The sequence below is a fragment of the Thermobia domestica genome, chromosome 10 (assembly GCF_964235325.1).
Source record: "Thermobia domestica chromosome 10, izTheDome1.hap1.1, whole genome shotgun sequence".
In the NCBI taxonomy this organism is placed as follows: domain Eukaryota; kingdom Metazoa; phylum Arthropoda; class Insecta; order Zygentoma; family Lepismatidae; genus Thermobia; species Thermobia domestica.
The window spans coordinates 193,473,169-193,497,560 of record NC_137463.1 but is presented as its reverse complement, the minus strand read 5'-3'; the positions used below and the strand labels follow the sequence as shown (position 1 = coordinate 193,497,560).

The 24,392-nt window shown below is 37.8% G+C and overlaps 1 protein-coding gene across 1 annotated transcript in view; it reads right to left on the bottom strand.

The window, feature by feature from the left end:
• Positions 1 to 24,392, bottom strand: part of LOC145662915 (uncharacterized) — a 190,145-nt gene that overhangs the window by 59,624 nt on the left and 106,129 nt on the right. Inside the window, exon 3 of the mRNA XM_081728920.1 lies at positions 2,741 to 3,238. Within this exon, the coding sequence (XP_081585046.1) occupies positions 2,741 to 3,238 (498 nt within the window). The remainder of the gene's footprint in view (positions 1 to 2,740; positions 3,239 to 24,392) is intronic.

Below are 24,392 nucleotides of genomic sequence, written 5' to 3'. Positions count from 1 at the left end.
TTAACTACTCTCGGTTTCCATAAAATGATGCGGATGGTGATAATATGTTCTCCTGAGATGCTTAATCGATTGCCAAAAATCATTGTCGCTATTACCATTTTTGTTCTTTGGCAATAGACGTTGAAACCAGAAATGATTGATTTTTACTACTTCCGGTTTGAATAAGAGGATTAGCCTTGGACACGAAATCTATTTTTGCTACGCTGAAATGCTGCAAAAATAATAATAAAAAAAGACACACATAAACTTCTCGATATATTTTACCAACTTTGCTCTATGGAAATCAGTATTGAAACCGGAAGTACTAGTAAATTTCAAGCATTTCCGGTTTTCATAGAGTTGCAGGCTATCACTTGAAACGCTGAATTTCTTGCAAGAAACAGCTAGTCCCAATCTATTAACGCTTTTCTATGTCCGTAAAGGTTAAAACCAGAAACTGTTAATTTGAACCACTTCCGATTTAAATAGAGGACTAACGGAGGAAATTGAACCTATTCTTGGAACACTCAAACGATTGTAAGACTAACGGAGGAAATTGAACCTATTCTTGGAACACTCAAACGATTGTAAGACTAACGGAGGAAATTGAACCTATTCTTGGGACACTCAAACGATTGTAAAAAAAGACTCATCTCGATACCGTTTTTTTGCTATAAGACAGATTGACATAGCCTTCCTATAAGACTTCGACACTTATACGTAACATACTTTGGAAGTCTAAAACATTTTCTTTCACAGGTGAAGCTATTAAAACCGAACCTAAGTTCCTGTGTATTGAAGTTTTACTCAGTTAAGCCTTAAAATGTAAAGTTAATTAATGTAAAATTATATTAATCAACCCTTATTAGTTTTTGAACTATATAACGGCACAATGGTACAATGGTACCTTATGGTACCGTGCATTGTACTGTGGGCGGGATATAAGAGGCAAATACATATCTATCAGCAGAGGAACACTTTTTCCGTTTTTTTCTTTCTTTTTTTTCGTGTCTTAAAAGAAGAAAAACTTGGTAGAATTTTTAACACTCACAGGCTTGATACACATCTAAAGAAAATTGATCCTCTACAATTTTTTTTTTTCACATAAAACTTTAAAATAACGAAATTTCCAACTGGCAAATATATACAAGAACACGCTTTCAAGCTATGATTTTCTTCATATCAAGGACTATTTTTTATGGAATATTTTCGTGTAAGTTACTGCATTACTCTCTTCTTCACAAACTGGGAACGAATACTGGGATCTTTCACCAACTTCATTAAGATAAGGAAGTTCTCAGTTTGACCTGCATACATGTAAGACCGCAATTATATCGAGACCGTTAGTCATATTTCGATGTAATTTTCACTAATCGAATAACCTATTCCCAAGAAAGCTTCTTACGTCTAAAATATTTGAAAGATTTTAATAATTAATTAATTAATTTACGCATGATAAAAAAAATCTTACCTTAAAATATGCAGACACCAGAAAATCATTTAGGGCCTTATGCAAAGTCGTTTTGACGTATGATTAGTCATACTAAATGCCTGATTACTGCAAGAAACATATGTTAGTCGAGCTCTTCAGTATGGCACTAATCACGGGCCAGAACGACTCTGCATAAGGCCCTTAATGTTTACATATTCATCAAAGTGAGGGTGTGCACAGCCTAACTCGAGTCTGTATTAAAATCTCTTTCTGCAACTTGTAACACAGAAACGATGGATAGGAAATACTCATCATATACTGTATTTAGCAAACTATGCGTAAAGAAAACTAAAATGTTGCTTCGACTAGCAAATCGTGCGTTGCGAATAATTCAAGCACCGATGTAGTCACAGAAGGAAATGAAATGAAATGAAATCTTTAAGTTTTACGTCCCACGGTTATGCCGGTTAGGCTATAGGAGACGGTGATGATGATATATGAATGAAATGGTGGAATGATGAAAGTGGGAGGAAACGGGAGAACCCCGAAAAAAAAAACCACGAGCACGGTGTTTGTCCACCACAAAGTCCACACGACGCGAGCTGGGATCGAACCAGGGACCCCAAGCACTGGAGGTGAACGCTCTACCACTGAGCCACCGCGCCTTAGTCCCAGAAGGACAAATGAGAGCCCGTCCCTTCTAAATGATCTTCTTCCCTCTGTTCTCAAATGGAGTTCGTCTGTTACATCTTTGAGGTTATCGTCCCACAATTGTGCCCTTTAGGCTAAGGGGGACGATGATGAAGGCAAGTAAATGATGATGGAAGACTTGGTGGACTGATAATGTGGGAGGAAATAGAAGTACCCCGAGAAAACCCTTGAACACGATTTTGTCCACCACAAACTTACTTGATCGGGAATCGAACCAGGGACTCCACACACCAGAGGTAAGCGCTCAACCATTAAGTGTTCCCCTCGTCTGTTACATGTTTAATACAGCAAATGAAGTGTGTTTATAATAGAATGTGAAAAAATATTTTAAAAATAAAACATCAACACGTTAAAATAATTAAAACAACTGAAATTAATTATCCATAACTGGATGCACACAGTTGCGAACATATTACTATATTATTGTAGAGCCTATAACAATGTCTGAGTTCGATCTTACTGAAATTAAAATATGAAAACAGGATTGAAGAACCAGCCTTAATTTTATTTCTTATCAGACGAAGAATGAGCACTTTAGCACAATTTTGTGTAGATAATAGTTAATTACTTTGAATGAATTACAATAAGACGAGCACAATAGATAAACAAGTAACTTACCTCTGGTTTAGCAGATATTTTCTTATCCACATGCTCCCTAATGAGGTTCACTATATCCAAACTTGGCATAAGACTAGCAATTGTTGAATTTCTGGAATGCCCAATCATACGTCCCAGTTCTGTTAATGTCATATTAGGCGGAGCGTGTAACAGCGTTGCCAAATTGATTCTTTCTGCAAGAGGCATTGAGCGTAGAAGTGGCAATACTTCCCCAAGTCTTTGTTTTAATTCTGGCTTTTTCATTGCTGCAGCAATCACATTATGAAAAACACGACCCTCAGCAATTTCACTTTGGCCAATGGACCATCGGTCGATCTCATCTGTGGCACCTTCGAAAGATCTTTCTACAGCAGTGTTTGTACTATTGGAGCTAATTTGTGTACTTGTACTTTTCACAGGAGGAAGAGTTGTCGTGGAAAGAGAAGATTCTGTTGTAGTAGCAGCAGAGGACACTATTTGTAGAAGTACGGTCCAAATAGCGGCAGACTGCAGCGCCACCTAAAACAAATAAGTGATTATTAGAATTTAATCAAAACTTTTTATCAATATCAGTAGGATGTGGGTCTACGTGTATGGCACAAAAGTGTAGGCTTTCCTACGAGATAGTTATGTCGTAATATTTTTACTCAGATAAATCCTAAGATATTTCTTAGGACTTATCTCTTAGTGCATAGCAGGCCTAAGTTTAATAAAGAAAAACCGAAGAACTATGCTAATTTTGTACTTAGGCCTAATGGACTGTATGATCATCGAGAAAGAAGCCATATGTTCCAAAGAGTCTTAGAGCTCGAAGAGATTGATGTAATCTTAGGTCTATGAGGTCTTAGCAAAGGATAAGGAGATCGTCGAAGAGGTGTATGAGGTTAAAGTATACGATGAGATCTAGAAATAGAAAGAGATTGATTAGGAAGCCGAGGATGCATATGGAGAATATGAAGTTGATGTATACTTCTATTTACCAAAATCTAAACTGTCTTCCAGAGACTAAGTTTGAGAAAGTGACCCTAGATCCTTACGAATTTTCCTTAGATCCGGATCATTTTCCCTGCATTTTGCCATAGTCAAGGATGGAAATTGGACAATAATATTGCAATATATATATATATATATATATATATATATATATATATATATATATATATGAAAATTTCGTTGTAGATAAACAAAACAGCTATACAATGCAGGAAATTACAGGAATGTTAAGTCGCATATACGATACATTATTTATATTTTAATCTATAATGATTTAAAAAGCGATATGAGTAGTGGAAATATCATGATTCCAAATAGACTACAATGATTAACAATCTGCTCTACGCGATCTATTAATCGTTTTCCTGCTAATTTGAGTGTCCCAAAACATGCCCTTGTCCGGTTAGCTTTCTTGGAGTTAAAACTAGGAAGAAATTTATGAAAGAATATCTATATCAGCAGGAAAAAGCTAGAATATTTCAAAACATTCTCTTTTTTCTGATATACCCTGTGATTCATCCAACCTGTCTTTTGCATACGAGATTGAAAGCAAACTAATCTTCGTTTCCAAAAGGGTTAGAGATTTTAAGAATCAAGGTACCATGACATTTACTTCCAAATTCAGTATTACAAATAATGCTAAAGTTATTTTATGTTAGAATATACTACAGTAGAAAATAAACTAAAAATTAAATAATTGTTTCTGCGTATAAGCCGAGTTACTTTTCTTTCTTTTAGTTGGGTTCTTAATATATATAAGGAAAGAAAAGTATATATATTTTAAAACATTTAAAATCTGAATTAAAGCCACTGCTACAAACAGCAACTACGACATTGGCTAATGCTATTACACTACTCCTAACATTATTCTACTACTTGTACAGTATTATTATTGCTACTATTGATATTAATAATAATTATAGGTTTTAAAAATTGCCTGAAACTAGAGCAGCTTGAAGTGAGCCTCAATCCTTCTGGCCTTCTTAGCAACATCTCTGATTACCTGATAATAGAAGTTTGGGGCTTTCCGTAGCTTCGAAAGTAGATCTGGTTAGTCCTAAACTTTTAACTCTGTCCTGGCATTGGGAATTGCAAGCATAGTTTTTTTTATTCGCTTTAACACTAAAAAAAAAAAAAAAAAAAAAAATGAATTGCACCACTCTAATACGAGGGTCATTTGCATGTCACGGCAACTATTTTTTTCCTCGAAAATGGGAATGAATAAAAAATTCTGAAATATACAAATAGAAGGTTAGTTCATATGTAAATATTATATGGAGGGAAATGGATGAACACGTACACCAGCATAAAGATATAGCGCGACCAAAAACACGACTAAAATTTTGTCGTTGCAAACATGTTTTACTGTCAATTGCAACAGTACACAATAGTACAGAACAGGAACACGTATCTGTGACATCAGGGTGACCTTCCATCTTATGGATTCTTGGGGGGACAACTGATGTCATGAAATGTATATTGTTCATAATGTACTATTGTGTACTGTTGCAATTGACAGTAAAACACGTTTGCAACGATAGTTTTCTTTCTCCATTGTTGTCGTACTATATCTTAATGGTGGTGTGTGTGTGTGTATCATCTATATCCCTACATGTAATGTTTACATATGAACTAACTTTCCATTTGCATATTTCAAAATTCTTTCATTTGTTACCATTTTCGAGAAAAAAATAGTTGCTATGAGTTTTGCAATGAAGCTCGTATATAACCTTCTTTACAATACAATAAATTATTTTACATTACTTCTGGATTGAGTAGGAGGCATTGTGGCTCGATGATACAGCGTTCAAAGTTGGTGTGAAGGCCTCTTATCTCGTATCAGGCCATACGAACTACATTGTGCTTGCGATTTCTTTTCTTTTTTCTTTTCTTTTCTTTCTTTCTTTTTTTTTTTTTTGTGATTCTCTCGTTTCATTCCATAGTGTTATTTTGTTAAATACAGTCCGCCTTACGCAGAGTCGTTTTGACGTATGATTAGCGTCATACTACAGGCATCACTACTGTTTTAACAAAAGAGACACTGACCAAAGCTTAAAACTTTACTTTATTTTAAATTATAATTTGTAACTGTTTCGGATATCTAGCATATCCTTCTTCAGACACGATCGAAATTAATGAAAATACAGACATATATATAAATGTTGTTATAACCTTTATATATATGTCTGTATTTTCATTAATTTCGATCGTGTCTGAAGAAGGATATGCTAGATATCCGAAACAGTTACAAATTATAATTTAAAATAAAGTAAAGTTTTAAGCTTTGGTCAGTGTCTCTTTTGTTAAAACAATTAATCCAAAGCCATGAATAGTCTTACATCACTACTGCAGGAAACATATGTTAGTAGAACACTTTAGTATAATACTAATAGATCGTCAGAACGACTCTGCATAAGGCCCAGTCTCTTTTAGCTTGAAGGGCGAAAACAAAGGACGTTGAAACAGGTTTCATTTATTTTGTCCTGGATTAAGCCATTTCCTTCGTATTAAAAGTTTAATTTAAAACTAACCTAGGTCACTTTTCCATACTATTCTACCTTCATTCCACACAGTTCAACCAAATATGCACAGCCGTAAGTTAAAATGTTGCACATATCCTACATGTACTTTTTGTTTAGAAGTAAATTTAAGAGGGAACAGGAGTAGTTACAGCTAGTATGGTTTAAGAGGTCCGATTTAACATGTCATAAACATTTTCATTACATGTCTCGATCTATGGAGTATTTTTCTTCTGTTAATTGCAGAATACTTCAACGTAAATGATAGATATGTTTCTGCAACTGTACCGATAGAAGCTTCATGGGGTATATTAAACTCGTACTTTATTATATTAATAATCGACCTCGTTATGGTGTTTTCGATTATTAATACGAGGGTCACCACAAAAGTTATGATTTTTTTTTTTTTTTACAAAAATGCGAACGAAGCAAGAAATTCGGAAATATGCAAATAGAAGATAAATGCATATATAAATGTTACATGTAGAGAGTTATAAGAACATTATTTCCCCATTAGAAAATAGCACGAGTAAAATGAATCAGTGGCGGCGTAAGGCAAACTGGGGCCCGGGGCCAGTGAAGTAGATCGGAGTCCCTTTTCAAACAATCATTATTTATACCTTCTATTTTTGACATTCATTTGCATATTCATTCTTTCTGTTTACTCTTCCCCCTTTCCCGTTGATGTGTGTATGTTTAGACCATCTTAATCTGGGATACATTAAGTAAATGGGGTGACATTCAGCATCCCTGTCTATTTTTTTTAATGCTTAGGACCGCCTTCAGGCTGGCATCTAAAAGTAAAACTGGACCAGGACTATCATTGCATATATTTTTTTTCTTTTTGTTCATTTTTAAACAAAGGACACGATAGAGAAAGGATTAAGGATATAAATGTAACGGAAACTATGACCTACGACAGAAATAACGTAATCTCAAGAACAAACAAAATGACAATAAAGAATCCTGATTTATCCTACACCTATAACATCCTAGTTTAAACGTGTACTGTAATTAGATGGAATAGGGGAAGTAATGCTCCTAATAATACATTTAGAGACAAATTTACGTACGAAACGTAACAATGAGCTGATATTGAAAAGAATTGCAACTAATAATGTAACCGACGCGATTTCTAAATGTAAACTCTATGTTTTCTAGAATTTTCTTGTTCGGTTCTCGCCTTTGGTGTTTCTTCTTTGCAATTTCTGATGTGGTTAAGTTTATTCATGGTTCATCACCTGTCTGAGTTTACGCTACATAGTTTTATTTGATTAGACTTTTCTCCTACAGTTAGCCCCATTCACTTAACATTCGGTTTCTCTCCAGTGATCATACACGATACTTAAACACTTTTTTTTTTTTTATACCGAACTATCAGTAAATAATGGCAAGAATAGACTTCTCTCCTGCGTATCTTCTTCCTGCGTATCCAGTGATAACATACGATCTATTTAGTCCCATTGCTTTTGCCGAAGTATCAATGAATAGTCAAGCATTAGAATGTTCCTCTTCTGTTTGTCTCTTTTACTATTGTTTCCAGATTTCAAACTCGATGTATGATTATATTATTTTGTATTTAATAATTCAGTTATGTTTATATTCTGCCACTTATGGCTATTTCCACTACCACTTACTAACATACTTAGTATTAGAATAACAAAAATTCCTGAATATATTGAATAATTGGAGATAGATCATAGAATAAATATGTGAACACAGAATTCTACTGCGGGTTGTATCATCATACTTTTCATTACCAGTCAATTGACAGATCTTGACGGCTTTTTATTACTCTTTTGGTACTTTTGTATTTTTATTGTCTTAAGTTGAAACATGAAACTACTTTCGACAATAGTTTCATTACCATATTTCCACCAGCATTTAGAATGCTACCTACTTTCCTTACTTTGGTACCTGCGAAAGTCTCAACTATATTATCAAAATCCAAAGTAGATGCTATTTCATTTCCAATAGAAAGAATGGCCAGATTCGTGAGTCTTTCTTGACTCATTGTGGAGCGCAAGTATGATTTTAATTTCATTTTCCTGAAAGACCTTTCACAGGATGCGATAGATACGGGCAGTGTTATCAAAATCTGAAGAGCGTTGCCAAACTTTAGTGAACTTCAAGCCTAAGTGAAGGTACATATTTCAGTATGCCTTGTGGGGAAAAGTCAAGTTGTTCTTTAGCTTTCTGAGCACACCTTAGTGAACGGATTATATCCTTACAATCCTCAAATAATTCTACATCATCCAGGTCATTCGGGTAGAACAAAGCCAGATCAGAGCAACATGCTTTTAGCCTTTTCTCGCTCTCATCATCTAGCTGCTACACAGAGTTGGCGAAAGGACACAGGAATCCAAATCTGTCGTTCGCTAAAAAATTAGTAAGTCTTTGGAAGTTAAAATTGAGAAGACATTATTGTTATTCGAAAATAATATTATGAAATCATGTATGTGCCATTTTGTTCGATGACCTTCTGCTGTTTTTTCAGTAATACCAAAATCCTGTTGCTATAGAATCTGAGACTTCTGGTAATATATATATATATATATATATATATATATATATACACATACAGAGAAAAATCCGTTCTCCGGACAGCGGTACATATATTGTACAAATATACGGTATCCTCTTGCTTACTATAAAAATTAGTACGGAGCATACGTTATCCGTATGCTACATAGGCACTGCCCTTAGATGTTACATCATGCCGTTGCAGAATGTCTGACATCTAACAGTTTCCCGTATATCACATGCATATACTTATGTTACCTTCGTCAGCTATATGTTATATACGTCCATTTGCATGTGAGATCCTGACCGCCTACATTGTTTCATACGGAAAGTACGTATAGATGGAACACTTATACAGAAAGTATTATAAAACATGCGTTTTCAGTTATATGTCTGCTGTACGTTAAGTCCAAAAACTACAGGAATTACCCATGTAACCTATCTTTTTAAGTACGCCACCTACAATTTTTTTCTCAGTGTATATATGTATATGACACGCGTTTTTCGCAGTGTCTTTTGAAACCAACTCAACATCATTCATGGAGTTTTACAAATACCAAAACAAATGATACTCATATGGGGCCGGGATCGGGCTTAAGAATGGATCGATTAAAACCTCCCAGCGAATTATTTTCAATTTATGATAGGTCCTAAAAAAAAGTATGCGGTGTTTCATTCAGAGTGGTATACAACAGCTTATCTGTTCACCAATTCCAGCCGTCTCTTTTAAATTGCTAGGCATACAGGTGCTAATTTTCAACACTATAAGTCCGAATCTATCGTTCTATACGACGGCAGCAGCCCTTGATCTACGATATAATTAAATTCCATCAAAAGCATAGCATAAAGCCATTGAAAACAAACTCGTTCACGTGGTGTACACGTGACTCTGCTACTTGTTTTATTGTAGCAGAAGTATATTGTTAATAAGAAATATATTGTTAAGTTTTCTAACTACATTAGCAACAATAAAGTGAATAATTACCTTTCAATCTGTATTCTAGGAAGTCCGCGTTTTAATTATATATATGCATGTTGAGGCATTGTTTCTCCATTTATATTTTGTCAGCTGTTGAAGATGGTAGCATATGACTGCCATCTAATGTAAATCGAAGCCTTGTACTTTTCTGCGTTTCTTCTTCAGGGATAAAGACAAGTATGGTGTTTCGATACTATTTCCACTTTGTAACAATTCGTTGGAATTCTAATCTTCGATTTTTTCTACGGAAAAGAGAGAGAGAAGAGAATATCAACCAATTGATAAAACAGCTGACCTCCACCGATTATGACGCCAAACAGGACTTCCTTCAAGACTTTACCCTGAGATGACTACACTGAACTTGACAAACACCGCATATTACAACCCGAGGGAGGAAGCATCCTGTTTCTACCCGGACTTGACAAAAAAGTCTTCGCCGTGGGAAAACTTACCTCTACTTGTGTCTTCCCTAACTGCGACAACCCTGAATATGACTAACCGTGCCCATGGCTTGAGGACTTCCTTTACCCGGACTTGACGCCCGACACACCATGCCTTAGCGCGATCTCTTCTAGTTGAAGTTATGTCCATTCCTGGTAAGACAACCTGAAAGCGACTACCCCGATTTCTCAACCACGAGCTTCCTAGGATCGACGATTCGCGGGTATGGTGATGTCTAAGGAGGAAGTGGGTCAGAGGAGGGTACACATTTCGGCCTAAACCGATGTTGTCATCATCGACTGCATTGAAATTCTTGTTGGTATTACATACTATGGAGTACAACCTTTGATGGATCATCAACCTCTTGATATCAGCTGCCTTGAAGCTATCTCATTATGTGAAGAAACAAGTAGCTTCGTTTTTGCTGAAATAGATGGCGTAGATGAGATCAATGTATTGTCTTCAGATTACTCTAGATGTCACTTTTGGGAATATGGGACTAGAAGATGAGGTATTGAGACATAGTTTACCTTGGTTTATGCAGTAATATGGATCTAGAGACTAGTGATGAGCGCAAGAGTCTTGGTCTTGCAGTTTTTGCAAGAGTCTTGCATGCAAGACCAAGACCAAGACCAAGACCAAGACCAGGAATCCCGATGCAAGACCAAGACCAAGACCATACCTGCAAGACCAAGACCAAGACCAAGACCATATCTTCAAGACCAAGACCAAGACCAAGACTCTTGCGCAAGAGTCTTGCACAAGTAAAGTACTACTTGATTTTTTATAGAATGTAAAAAGGAAGGGGAAAAATCATTACATCTTTCACGTGAACTTCTTGGCTCCAGTAAAAATACCGCCGGAGTGAATTTGTTCCCAGTAGTTTATGCAATCCATGTGAGTCAATTTGCTCCTGTAACATTATAGCTACAGTATGTCGTTTTTTGAATCGGTTGTTCACGAGACGACCGACAGCATAATTCTATGAATTGTTACAAGCTATAATAACTTCAGTGTCTGATTTACTTTGGTCATCATTTGATCATTCACGACGGCCCATGATTGGATTTTATGAAATCATACGAAGAATAGTTGTGTCCTTAAGAAGTGTATAAGCAAAAATAAACTAGAGCATGTTATGGACTCGGTAACTCAGTGGCAGAGCGTGCACCTCTGGTACATGGGGCCCTGGTTCGATCGCAGCTTGCGCTATGTGAGCTTCTTTGGTGAACAAACACCCTGTGCGTGGGTTTTCCCGTTTCCTCGTACTTTCTTCATTCCACCATTTCTCATCATCACTGTTTCCTTTAGCCTCAGTGTAATAATCGTGGGACGTTAAAGTAGATATTTCATTTTATTTCAAAACATATTAATGGTGTTCTTCTTCCAAAACTAAAGAAATGTAATATTGAACATCGGCAATTCCGTACACCATAGGTGCCGACTACATGGGTATGGCCTTGGCTCTGAGGTTCAAGCATCCGTTGGAAATTTTTAATGTGTACTTATAAAATTAATATTGAAATAACATTTTCATGACATTGACAAAAACTTAGCGCATGTGACCGCAAGTTTGATTTCATAGATGGATGCGTATACGTTGAATAATTGTTTATCAATATAACTTATAGCCCCCTTAGGTATACGGCATATCTAGGATTCAACGATATAACATTATACAACAATAAATAATCTATATTCACAACTGAGAGTAATTTCGTACTTATTTCAAATAACTTGAAGTTTGATGCCGTTATTATGTATTTCTAATGTAGGTCAAAAGTATTTATATAAATTGAGTTTACACAAAAGACATAGACAGTTGAGTCGTTTTCAGTTTTCACTCAAATTATTCTAAAATATTGTGGCCGCGGTGGCTCAGTGGTAGAGCGTTCAGGTGTTTGGGGTCCCGCGTTCGATCCCAGCCCCCGCCAAGTGAACTTTGTGGTGGGCAAACACCGTGTGCGTGGGTTTCCTCGGGGTTCTCCCGTTTCCTCCCACTTTCTTCTTTCCACCATTTTCATTCATTTTTCATTATCACCGTCTCCTTTAGCCTAGCCGGCATAATCGTAGGACGTAAAACTCACAAATTTCATTTCATTTCATATTCTAAAATATTGAGGTTTAATTATTATTATTTTAATTTTTTCTCTCTATTTTGGTCAATATTGCAAAACATATCATCATCGTCATAATAATAGCTATTCTGCCATTATTGGCAGGTCACTTGCTGCAGCTGAGAAGCTTCGATGACTGTGGTCCTCAGCTAGTCTCTTCGTCTTAACGTAGCAATATTCTGTCTTAATATCTTTCTTCAACTACAATCTCCTTCGTCCCCTCCCTCTAGCACGTCCCTCATAATACAGTTCCTCCTCAGCCAATGTCGTCCTCTTCATTACATCTAAAATTCTTCTTTTCTCCCCTACTGCTACTATTTCTAAAACCTTCGCATTCGTTTTCCGTTCAACCCAGCTGATTCTCTCCTTTTTTCTCCATGCCCACATTTCGAAAGTCTAACTGTTTCATCGTTTTTGCGTAATGTCCTTGTTTCTGCCCCATACAGTACATATTAGAATCAGTAAAACAAAATCTCTATATTTAATTGGAAGTTTGTTTAATACAAGGATTAGCTAATCGTGGTTGAAAAGAAAGATCTGACGCCTTTAGAGTGTAAAAATAATTTTGGAATTTATGGTATTTCAGTGATCTGTGCCGTCTTGGTTTTCTTTCATGCGTCTCAATGTCAGGGGTAGCCTCCCCAGTTTGGAAACCAGTGGAGTATTGGATCTGTTAAAACATAAAAATATTACGAAATGTTGTGATTTATCTTATAAGTAGTGAAGCGTGATCACCCATTGAAAAAAAAAAGTAAAGGTCATCGCCTATGTTGTACAGTATCATCACACTTACACGAAGGTAAAATATATTACATTTAGAAACATACATTGTATTTCCCTCACTATTGGCGCAATGTAGGATTTATTATCCCTTATATCCAGAGTAAAATTTACTTATGAAAATCATAGATTTCTTAAAAGCAAAACTTGCAAGACTCTTGCAAGCAAGACCAAGACTGGGTGTGCAAGACCAAGACCAAGACCAAGACTAGGTGTGCAAGACCAAGACCAAGACCAAGACCAAGACCGAGGGTTCAAGTGCAAGACCAAGACCAAGACCGCATGTGCAGGACCAAGACCAAGACCAAGACCACCCGGGTCTTGGTCTTGGTCTTGCATTTGCTCATCACTACTAGAGACTGCAGCAAGTTTACTCATTTTAAGCTATTCTACAGGATCTGCTGGTTCCTAATATTATCTGATCTTTGATTTTAACTCCATCTACGTTTGTCAATCTAAAAGATCTTGGTCTTCATTTTCTTCTATGTATGAATTTGGAATATATTTCTGCAAGCTTGATTGCGATGCATCCAATGGGTTTCAACAAGCCAGTTGTGTTCCACCCAGATCGCCAATATACAAGACGGGGGTCATCAAAATCTAGATCCAGTTTCGCTGTTTGCTCGGTCATTGAATAACAAACTAGAAGTATGAGCTACTGTTGGAACATATTCTAGATCACCAAGCTGACATTACCTGGATCCTGTGGACCGATAGATCTATAAAGACATTCAGTTTATTTTTGTGATTGACACTTGCTGCATATTGACGCCCATCTACATAGGATCATCCCTATTGTCAACAAATTTGCATTGGACCCTACTATAAAGCAAATTTACACTTTGATCTCATATCTATGGGCATGTAGACCTATCCAGATATATACAGTATTTGTGGATCTCAACCAACAACAAGGTCTTCATGCAACCAAACTTATCTGCTGTTGAACTTTCCATTTCTGATCTGTTTGTGAATTGGGCGATTTTGTGAGATCTAGTTCATCAATATTATGGACCTTCCGAATCTAGATTTGTATGCTGAACTTTTGTCTTCCTGCATTGGACCATGAAGCGCTGTATGAATTATTGCTCTGAAAATTTGGCGAATTTATGGATAGTTTAGATCTGTTGGTGTTGGACCATGGGTTCTTGGCGTGGAATCTACTGATTTGATTTCAAGACTTCCATGTCGCTTGTGCATGGTTTTCTGACTATTAAGATGAACCTCAACTTCTAAACAAGATGAATATCCAATAACACAAATTATACAAAGCAAATTATTGTACTTTGAAACAGAAAGCAATGACAATAAAATTGCTCCAGAATTTTCCTAATCAGTTTGTGTGCTTTCTTGATATGTGAGAATGTATTAATGTAAGGGTATCTAAAACTACAGTTGTCAACAAAAGTGCGTGCGTATTACGAGGGTTGGGGCAAAAGTCATGGCAACTATTTTTTTTCTTGAAGATACCAGTCCGGTTGGAAAATGTGAGATATACAGACGAAAGGGCAAGGTGTTAACTACATGTGTGGAAATGAATAGCACTGAAATATCGTAACGCACTAATTTATTACGGTAGTATACAGGGCAATATGGCATTCACGGTGCAAAAGATTGACAACACAGTACGCATACAGTTGGCATGACAAATCTGGGCCTAAAGACCCTCAAAGTACTTCCCTGCTACTTGCACCACACGTTGCCAACGATGTGGGAGGCGCTGAATACCATCCTCCTCAGCATTTGCCGCGCCATGTGTGAATCGGGTCAATTGTTCGCGCACAGCATTAGCAATGTCCTCGCGTGTTGCAAACCGCCTACCACGTAGTGGTTCCTTAATCTTTCGAATGAGATCAAAGTCACAGGACGAAATGTCACGAGAGTACGGTGGGTGCTCCAATTCTTCCCATCCCCAACATCGCAGTAGCTCTCCTACACACTCTGCTTTATATGGTTTTGCATTATCATGCAGGATTATTGCACTGTCCATAAGATACGGACGTTTCTCCCGAACGCCAGGTCGTGCCTGTCGCACCAGGAAGTCCCTGTAGTACTGTGCGGTCACTGTTCTGCCATGTGGAACAAAGTGCAAACAATGACACCCCTGATGTCATACGCGACGATCACCATCAATTTGACTGGGGAAGGATTCTGACGGAACTTCTGCCTCCTTGGTGATCCAACATGTCGCCACTCCGCGGACTGACGTTTCAGTTCTGGTTCGTATGCCCTGGCCTAAAATTCATCGATGGGGATGATTCGTGACAAGAATTGATCGCCGTCCTGTTGCCAGCGTGCAAGGTGGTCGGAGCATATTGCATAGCGCATCTACCTTTGAACTGGACGGACCTTTCGGGAACTCTGGACGGACAGTACCACGTCGGTCCGCACACTGACAGGTCCCGAAAGTTGCTCATCACTGGTTGACACGCGTCCTTGCTGAAACTTTCCTACCCACCGTGCTACTGTCCGGTATGGTAGGGCATTATTCCAAAGGGCTTCCACTAATTCACTGTGACATTCCATCGTATTTCTCCCTCGGAGAACGGCTATTTTGATGTAAGCGCGCTGCTCAACACGGGTTACTTCCATCTCGCACGACACTCACCAACTGACTGATTTCACAGCCCTCGCTGTGCTACTACCAGCTATCACAGAGCCATCTGTTGTTCTGCATACACACTATGCCTGGAGAACTTCCACACGACACATGTAAGTTTGTGATCCTCTCACATATCTGGAAGAAAAAAAATAGTTGCCATGACTTTTGCCCCAACCCTCGTATTATACATATATATACTTTTCTTCCAATAATTTAGGACATGTTAGGTCGACGTGAATGAAATATCCTTTTTCACGTCTCCTTTGAAACTCATCTCAGCAACACATCACAGGGATGGACTAAGATCACATGTCTAACGTCACCAACTTTGTATACATCCAACAAACAGGGTGGAGTACCCAGACAGGCAGGAAGTAGTGCGTTCTTGAACAGATATATGTGAACACGACCCCAAGCACCAGAGGGGAACGCTCTACCACTGAGCCACCGCGCCCCCTTCATATTTGTACAGTAGTCAGTGGAATGAAATACATAATACAATATGTTTATTATGTTTAGTGGTAGTAGCAATAGTGGCGGACATTTTTGTGAATATACAGTATTATTACAAATTATCTCTCCGAATACAAATTTGAACAAATCTCGCTTAACAATAGTCAGATAGGTGAAAGTGAAACCGGAAACCTAAAATTTTCAATAGTTGGTAAAGTTGTCGCGTAGTTAACGTTTTCATCTCTAAGTCATTGAGAGAAAATGACCGCAAATGACAGGGAAGGACTTCTGTATGTTCGCATTTGGTAGTGTTATCCCCCAATGTGCAGATTAACTTTTGAATGAAGTTTCTTGAATAAACTTTCAATGGGCACAGTATCTGTAAATCATATCCGGAATTTAAAGCAAATGAATGCATCTGTAAGGAAAAGTGAAGTGGCCGTTCATCAGTAAGAAAGACAACCGTACAGCGAGTGAAATACAGTTTCTTTTTGAAGCCCACAGAAATTCACTCTCGCAGCCAGCTGAGAATTAGACGGGCCGCGAGGATTTTGCACAAATATATGCGGTTTCATCTTTATCGTCTGCAATGCTGCAAGACATGAAATCAGATAACAAAGCTAAGAGACAGACTTTCTCCGAGATTACACAAATCGAAATGGAGGCTGATGGTTTCATAGAATAATTGTTATTCAGTGAAGCCACGTTCCACTTGTCAGGCAAAGAGCATAAACATAAGTTCAAATTTAGGTTCTGGAAATTTCTCGATATAATGTGAAACATGTACATAAGCCCCCATCACCCAAAGCGCTCTCTCTCTCTCTCTCTCTCTCTGTGTGTGTGTGTGTGTGTTATCAATCATGAAAGACTGTATGGGATTATTGTTCTTCGACAAGGGTACAATCACGGGGAGTCCGTAAAATCAAATGTTATGGACATGGCTTCTTTCATAACTGAAACAGGATATTCCCGGCTTCATTTATCAACATGATGGGGCACTATCCCATTTCGACTCAGACATCAGACGTGAACTGAACTGCGACTACCAAACAGACGGATTGTTCTTTTTCTTTGATGTTTTGTCAAACAACGTGTGTATCAGATACCTTTGCTAAACACCATCCAGGATCTTCGTGTTTGCATCACAGAGACCATTGCATTAGTGGATCTCGACGTGTCTCCGAGTATGTTGCATGAAGCTGGTGACATGCTTCTATATTTCAACGTTGCGATGCCCCTTGTCATCACAAGTTAATACGTTGAATGTTCAGTCTCCTCACGCAATGATCCTCTTGAGTGACCACCCTGACCCCAGACCTATCACCTATGAATTTCTCATTTTATGGTAATTTAATGCATCCGTCTGTAGACAATGTAATTCAAAGAGAGACAGGATATATTCTTCGCTTTGAGATTGAGCTTGATTTCATCCTTAGTTCTTGATGGCGTAGTACAATGGTTCCTAACTGTTAGGATTTCAACGTTATGAAGCATTTAATATTTGGTTAAAATCAATTCTGAGACAGAATGTACCAATCAACCCCTGAGCAATACGTAAAGTCGCTACTTGATAGAAACCTATAGTACGAGGAGTGATCAGAAACTAAGGTTACAAAGGCTGCAGTGAAACACAGCGATCGCAAAGTACATACATTAAATTATTTTTCGACATAGCTTCAATATCGGTTGAGGCACTTGCCCCATCGTGAAATGAGTTTGAATATTCCCGCTAGTGCTCTCAACGGGTCGGGTCGGATTGAAGACTGACCCGACCCGACCCGTGACCCGAATTGACTGACCGGACCCGATGACCCGATCCGACCCGACTGACCCGAACCGTTATCCGACCTCATTGACCCGACCCGACAACCTGACCCGATTGACCCGACAACCCGACCCGAATAGCCTCACCCGATAACCCGACCCGAGTTGATCCGACTGACCCGACCCGACAACCCGACCCGATCCGTTTGAGAGCACTATGATCACGACACTGGGTGAACGCCAAAATGCACTCACATTGGGAATTAAACCCGGACCACGTGTACCGAAGTCTTACACGTTAACCACTAGCTAGATCAAGCGGGGGATTTGTATATGCATCTTAATGAATATTTGGCACTTTTGAGGTTTGGTTATTTCTTTTTATAACTGATACCAATGTCCGAAGTGGGAGAAGTTTATTTTTTTTCTTGCTTTAGTTCTATGTGACGAAATTTTTAATCAAGGTCAGTGTTCTCACCTGCTTGGACGGCAGGGGGTCTTCTCGGAAGGCAAGAGCAAGAGTCTCTTGGCGGAGACAAAAGGAAATCGTTTAACTACAATGATAAGGGTTGAGGAAACAGGAGAACACCTGTGATTTTTTCCAAGCCTTCAACTTTCATTCCAAACTAGGTTCTTATGATTCCGGGACCCGTGCCACTTTGACTTTTCTTTCTTGGTAATTAAAACGTATTTTACAGTATATATAGTTGCACGTAAGAAGATACATAATATGAATTTTGTAATTTAAAATTTAAAAATACAGTATGGTATTTAATTACAAAGTACTAATTTTATTTCATCACTTTCAGCCCAACAAATGAAATTCAAACAATTCGCTCCCTGGGTCTTGGTCATCAATACGGCGTCTTATTCTTTGTCTTGCAGTCAAGTCTTGGTCCTGCATTTCGTAGTTTTGGTGGTCTTTCATGCTATACAAGAGCCAAGAATGCTCGCCTCATCGGTACAAATGAAGACCAAGTGTGATTTTGATTATGGTCTTTCATACTATACGGAAAGCAAGAAAATATGCTCATCGCTACTTGGTGATCACCAAGACAAAGCCAAGAGCAAGCTTACTATGCAATTCGTCTTGCATATCCAATCATTATCTTGTTCTTGTATCGATGTCCTTGGGCTTGGTGAAATAAAATGAAATATTCAGTTTAAGGTCCCTCGATTCTGCACCGAGGCTAAGGGATATGGTGACCATGAGAAATGAATGAAATGGTGGAAAGAAGAAAATGGGAGAAAACAGAACTCCGAGAAAACCCACTACACGGCGTTTCTCCACCCTACTTAGCACAAGCTGGGATCGAGTCATGGACACCATGCACCAGAGATGAACTATCTACCACTGAGCCACCGCAGCCCTGCTTGGGCTTGGTCGTCCATATCCAATCTTTCTTTTAGCCTTGCTTAACACGTTAGCTGCCATGTGGGTCCGATCGGACCTACTGGAGTGATCTAAGAAAATGTTCTTGTAGGTCCGATCGGACCCACAATTTCTAATTCGTCGAATTGACGTTAGAGTACTTGTATTGTTAAATCCTGTCTCTACTGTTATTGAACTGTAGTGTTTTTATTACACATGTAGGTTTTGATCTTTGATATTGATTATTAACGCCGCTAGGGGCGCTAAATACCAAGTAACAAGCATTTGTTGCTTTTGTAGATCCAATCGGACCTAGGTTTTGCTTTTTCAGTGACATGTTAAAAAGTTTAACAATGGATTCATTATTCTAATTTATTTTCACAAGATGTCAGTGTCCCTGTCATTTGCTGAATTTTCAGAAAAGTCTAGTTCGCTACACTGCTATTACTAATGAGATCGAGTTCTGCGCATATTTCTTCGTTTTTCATTGCACAAAGATATTACTTATTAGCACTAAAAGCAAGATGAATATATCCACACTTCTCACTTCTGCACATGTAGTAATAAACAAATAACTTTCTAACAGAGTTGCCAGTTCAACTGTAATTTATCCTCTTGCCCATAAACAAAATATACACACGTAGGTCCGATCGGACCCCCAACTTTTATGCACGCAGATTCACTACCATGCCTTAGATTATGTTTCAATATTAATATTATGTTTTAAAAATATGAACAAAACAAGAATAATGTAAGTAAGTACGCTTGGCACTCTACCGGTGAACAACAAAATTCACCCTTGGCAGCAACGTGTTAAACAACTTCTAGTTTTGTTCTAAATCCAGACTCCATATTGGCGTAGATATTAATATTACAGTCGATTGGTAAAATCAATCTTCCACATTTACAAATTAAAGTACACACAAGTACAAAAATAAGCATTTACCATAAAAACACTAGCTGCAAGTGTTCAAAATAGATTTATGGCTTCTATAAAATCAATTGAAAATTGCTATTTTTAATTAGGCAGCTAGTGAAAAACAGCAGCTTTAGGCTCCAGCCGAGTTTAAGCTCAACGTAAACTCAGTTGACCAAAGTGAGCTGACCCGACTGACCCGACCCGACAACCCGACCCGAGTAACCTGACCCGACAACCCGAACCGAGCTGACCCGACTGACCCGACCCGACAACCTGACCCGAGTTGACCTGACCTGACCCGACCCGAGCTGAGTCGGGTCGGGTCAACTCGACCCGTTTGAGAGCACTAATTCCCGCTTTGTAAAAATTCTGTCCCTGCGTGTTCAGCCACGTTGTAACCAAGTGTTTCACCCCTTCGTCTGAAGCTAAGTTACGGCCTCCTAGGTGCACCGTCAAATACACTGACAGGTGAAAGTCGCTTGGAGCGAGGTCGGGGCTGTAGAGAGAGTGATCGATGGTATACGAGCGAAACTGTTCAACAGCGTGGTCTACTGAGATATGTACGGGTGCGCGTTGTCGTGAAGAAAAATGACACTCTCTATGAGAAGTCTAGAAGCCTATTCCACTATTGAATTTTGCAACTTTTCATTTTCACTTTGCAAAATTTGCAAAGTGAAAAGCTTTTGAGTTTCACCATTATTTTTGAAAATCTTTGCAGTATGATGTTCTGCAACTGCAAAGTTGCAAAGTCTTTGCAAAGTCATTTACTGATGAACAGAAAAAGAGTTTCGAGATATGATTGTAATTGAAAGATGAAGAACAGGGTATAGAGTCACAAATTACAGTGTATAGTGATTAGACTTTTTATAAACGACAAACATGATATAAATGCTTACGTTAAAATCGGTGTGTAATGAATAAATAATGTTTCTGTTGGAGTAGTAATTATTAATTGAGTTAATTCGTGTGTTCTAGTAAAGCAAATGTGTTCCTATTATTTTATTTAGATGGATTTTTCGTCCAGTATCTAACAAGTTAATGGTAATTGTTACTATGAAGTGCTGTGGAATCTTTTTCATAAATGTTATTTGTTTTGAGTCATATTTGTTCTGAAGCAAATATTTCTGCAATCAGGTTATTTTGCAATCGATTTCATGACGCACATATTAGTTTACTATGAACAAGTACAGAATAACTTAAGTATGACGCTCTCCAATGTGCTCCAATATGAATTCTATTTGCTCACTTGTCAAACGAAAGCATTCTATGAAATTCATGCTGTGGAAGTTGATTCTGATTTATGCACTTTCTTAGGAGTCTCATCCTCACTTGATTTATTATACGATGAATATAATAACCTCCGAAACATTTCTCTTTGCAAAATACGACACAACTTTGCAAACTCTTCCTCTGAATTTTTCAGTTTTAAGATGATGGTGGAACAAAAGTCAGAAATTTCTGCAAACTCTTTGCAAGTGTTCGCTTTGCACTTTGCACTTTTAACTTTGCAGAAATATTTTTTTCGTGGAACATAAACCTTGCTGCAAATTGCAAAGCGCAAAGTGAAAAATTGCAAAGTTCAATGGTGGAATAGGTCCCAGGTCACACATCTGAGTAAAACGGTCATACATTTGTTGTCACATCTCATCTAGAATTTCATTGATAAAGCTCCTCACCGCGGCCTGTGCAGTCAGATGTTCATCCTTTGCTTCTTCTCCTACTGCGTGTACCCACAGTTATGTTCTTTTCTTGGCCATCTCAAGTCTCCAGGTATCAATGGTGTCAGCCAGGCTGTGTAACTAAATAAGAGTTTGATTGAAACTCATATCCTGAGATTGAAGGCATTTTTGGATCTGATCAAAATATGAGAGAACTTCAAACCAGAAATACAGTAAAGTGATGAAGTTAAGTAACTGGATCTTGCAAGAATAAGACCAGCATCTCCTCCAGTATCAAGCATTTGAGTCGAAATGTCACGCAGTTCTTCCAACACATCAATTATTTCATCCACTTGACTAGAAAGTGCCTTTACAGCTTCTGCTTTTGAACTTCATCTGGTGTCACTTTTACGTTTCAGACCAATCTTTACATGCTTTTGCAGCACATTCCATTGGTGAGTAGATCTAGAAAAGAATACAAACAAACCTTCCATTGCTCCAAACAGTGACCGCCAGAGCGTTAACGTGCACAGCATATACGCCACAATGTTCAGTGAATTATTGTTACAAGGAATGAAAATGGCCAAAGGACTTATATTTCGTATCAAAGTTTGAACTCCAGAATATTACCCGGCCATTGTAGTCTGATTAATATAAGACTGGTCTCTGCAATCTTAATATCAAGCCTATCACGTTGAAGTTTCTTCAGTATTTCAGCAGAAATACTCTCAGCAGGCTTTCCTTCCACAGAGATGAAATCAATAAATGCTTCCCGAACTTGAACAGAATCACGTTGCATGTCAACAAATCGAATGATTTGTGGCAGCTGTTCCACATGAGAACTATCAGGAGTTGGATCAATTATAATGCTGGAATATTTTGAATATTTGAATACTTGTTTTCTTATTGAACATTTTCCTCAATCTAAAATTGTGGGCTGAAGTGTAAATTTGTACGCTACAAGACAAGAGCAAAAATGCTAAAACCAACTAAGCAAAAGGGTTTCGCTCGCAGAAAATTCGACTTGTAAAGAAAGAAAAAAAAAAACAGAAGAAAACAAGTGAATCAGCGACTATAGCGACTGCACCAAAGAGCTTTTAGTTAGCACAGAATGCTAGTACCCTAATAAAGCATTATGTACGTTGATCCCTCCTCTGTGCCCTTTCATTGAACTGATAAATAAATAGTGACATTTTAGGAAGCAGGCTAGCAGACGGGCCCCATTACTTGCATCATAAGACCTTAGAATGTAAATAAGACAATATACTTCGACTTTCTTTATTATATTTTAATCTACACTCAGCTTTTTCCTTTAAATTTCTCTAAAGCTATTGAATAGAGTGAAATTTTAGTTTATTCATATTTTAATCTACATATTTTTTTCTTTAAGTTTCTTTGGGGCCCCAAGATAGTGAAACTTTTATTTTATTTTATTTATTTTTCACCTACATTCAGTTTTTTTTCTTTTTTCCGGGGGGGGGGGGGAACAAGGGAGTGAAACGTTTGTTTTATTATTTTTTTAACCTACATTCAGCCTTTTACTTTAAATTTCTTTTGGGGGTCCCCGAAGAGCGTAAAACGTTTACCTTATCTATTTTTCACCTATATTCAGAGCTCTTTCCTTTAAATTTCTATGGGAGGCCCCATGATAATGAAACTTTTACTTTATTTATTTTTAATCTACATTCAGTTTTTCTTTAAATTTCTTTGTGGATCTCCAAGAGAGTGAGGCCCGAAGCTATAGCTTTTTTTAGTTTATACGGAAATCCGGCACTGATTAGTTTTATTAGACAGACTTTTCTGTTGTTTCGTCCGTTTTTGGTGTAATATTTGCATTTACTTTTTGGAAAGGTGTGGATTATTAGCATGAGCCCTTGTACGGCTCATGCTAATAAGGTGCTTTACTAATTATTTTTCACCTACTGTCCGGGGCCCCCCAAAGTTGGGCCCGGGGCGGGAGCACCGCTCGCCCCGCCCTTACGCCGCCACTGAAATGAATAAGTTAAATTATTCGTATCATACTTGTTTTACCTCGATTTCCATTACAAATCATTACAAGTAATATTATAACAGTGCATAAAGCCGATAAATATGTACCAGTGGCATCTAGAGTAATTCGAAGTAGCATCCGAAAGAATCAAGTAGACGGCAAGATCATGTCTGCACAGTAATGCCACATGGTTGAACTGTGAACGCACTCAGTGACGTAACTAGGTAGGAGCAAACTGGACTTGTGCCCCGATCGTCGGATCGATGAGATGCAAACTGAGCAAATATTTTTTTTTCACTATAAAAATTACCTCATAAGCTTAACAGGATAACCTTAGGATCATATCACTAGAGCATAAATTAGCTTCAAAGCTGTCTTTTGAGAACATTGTAGAAATCTTTCCAGCCAAAAGAACACGCAAAATTAAATTTCAGTTCCAGTTTCTTGTGTTTTCATTTAACTTACATCGATTTAAGAGATTTGTAAAATATCCGAGCATAATACTTGAAAATACTTGACTGTTTGTTATAATTAAATATTCTTTTCTAAAGCAACAGACTATC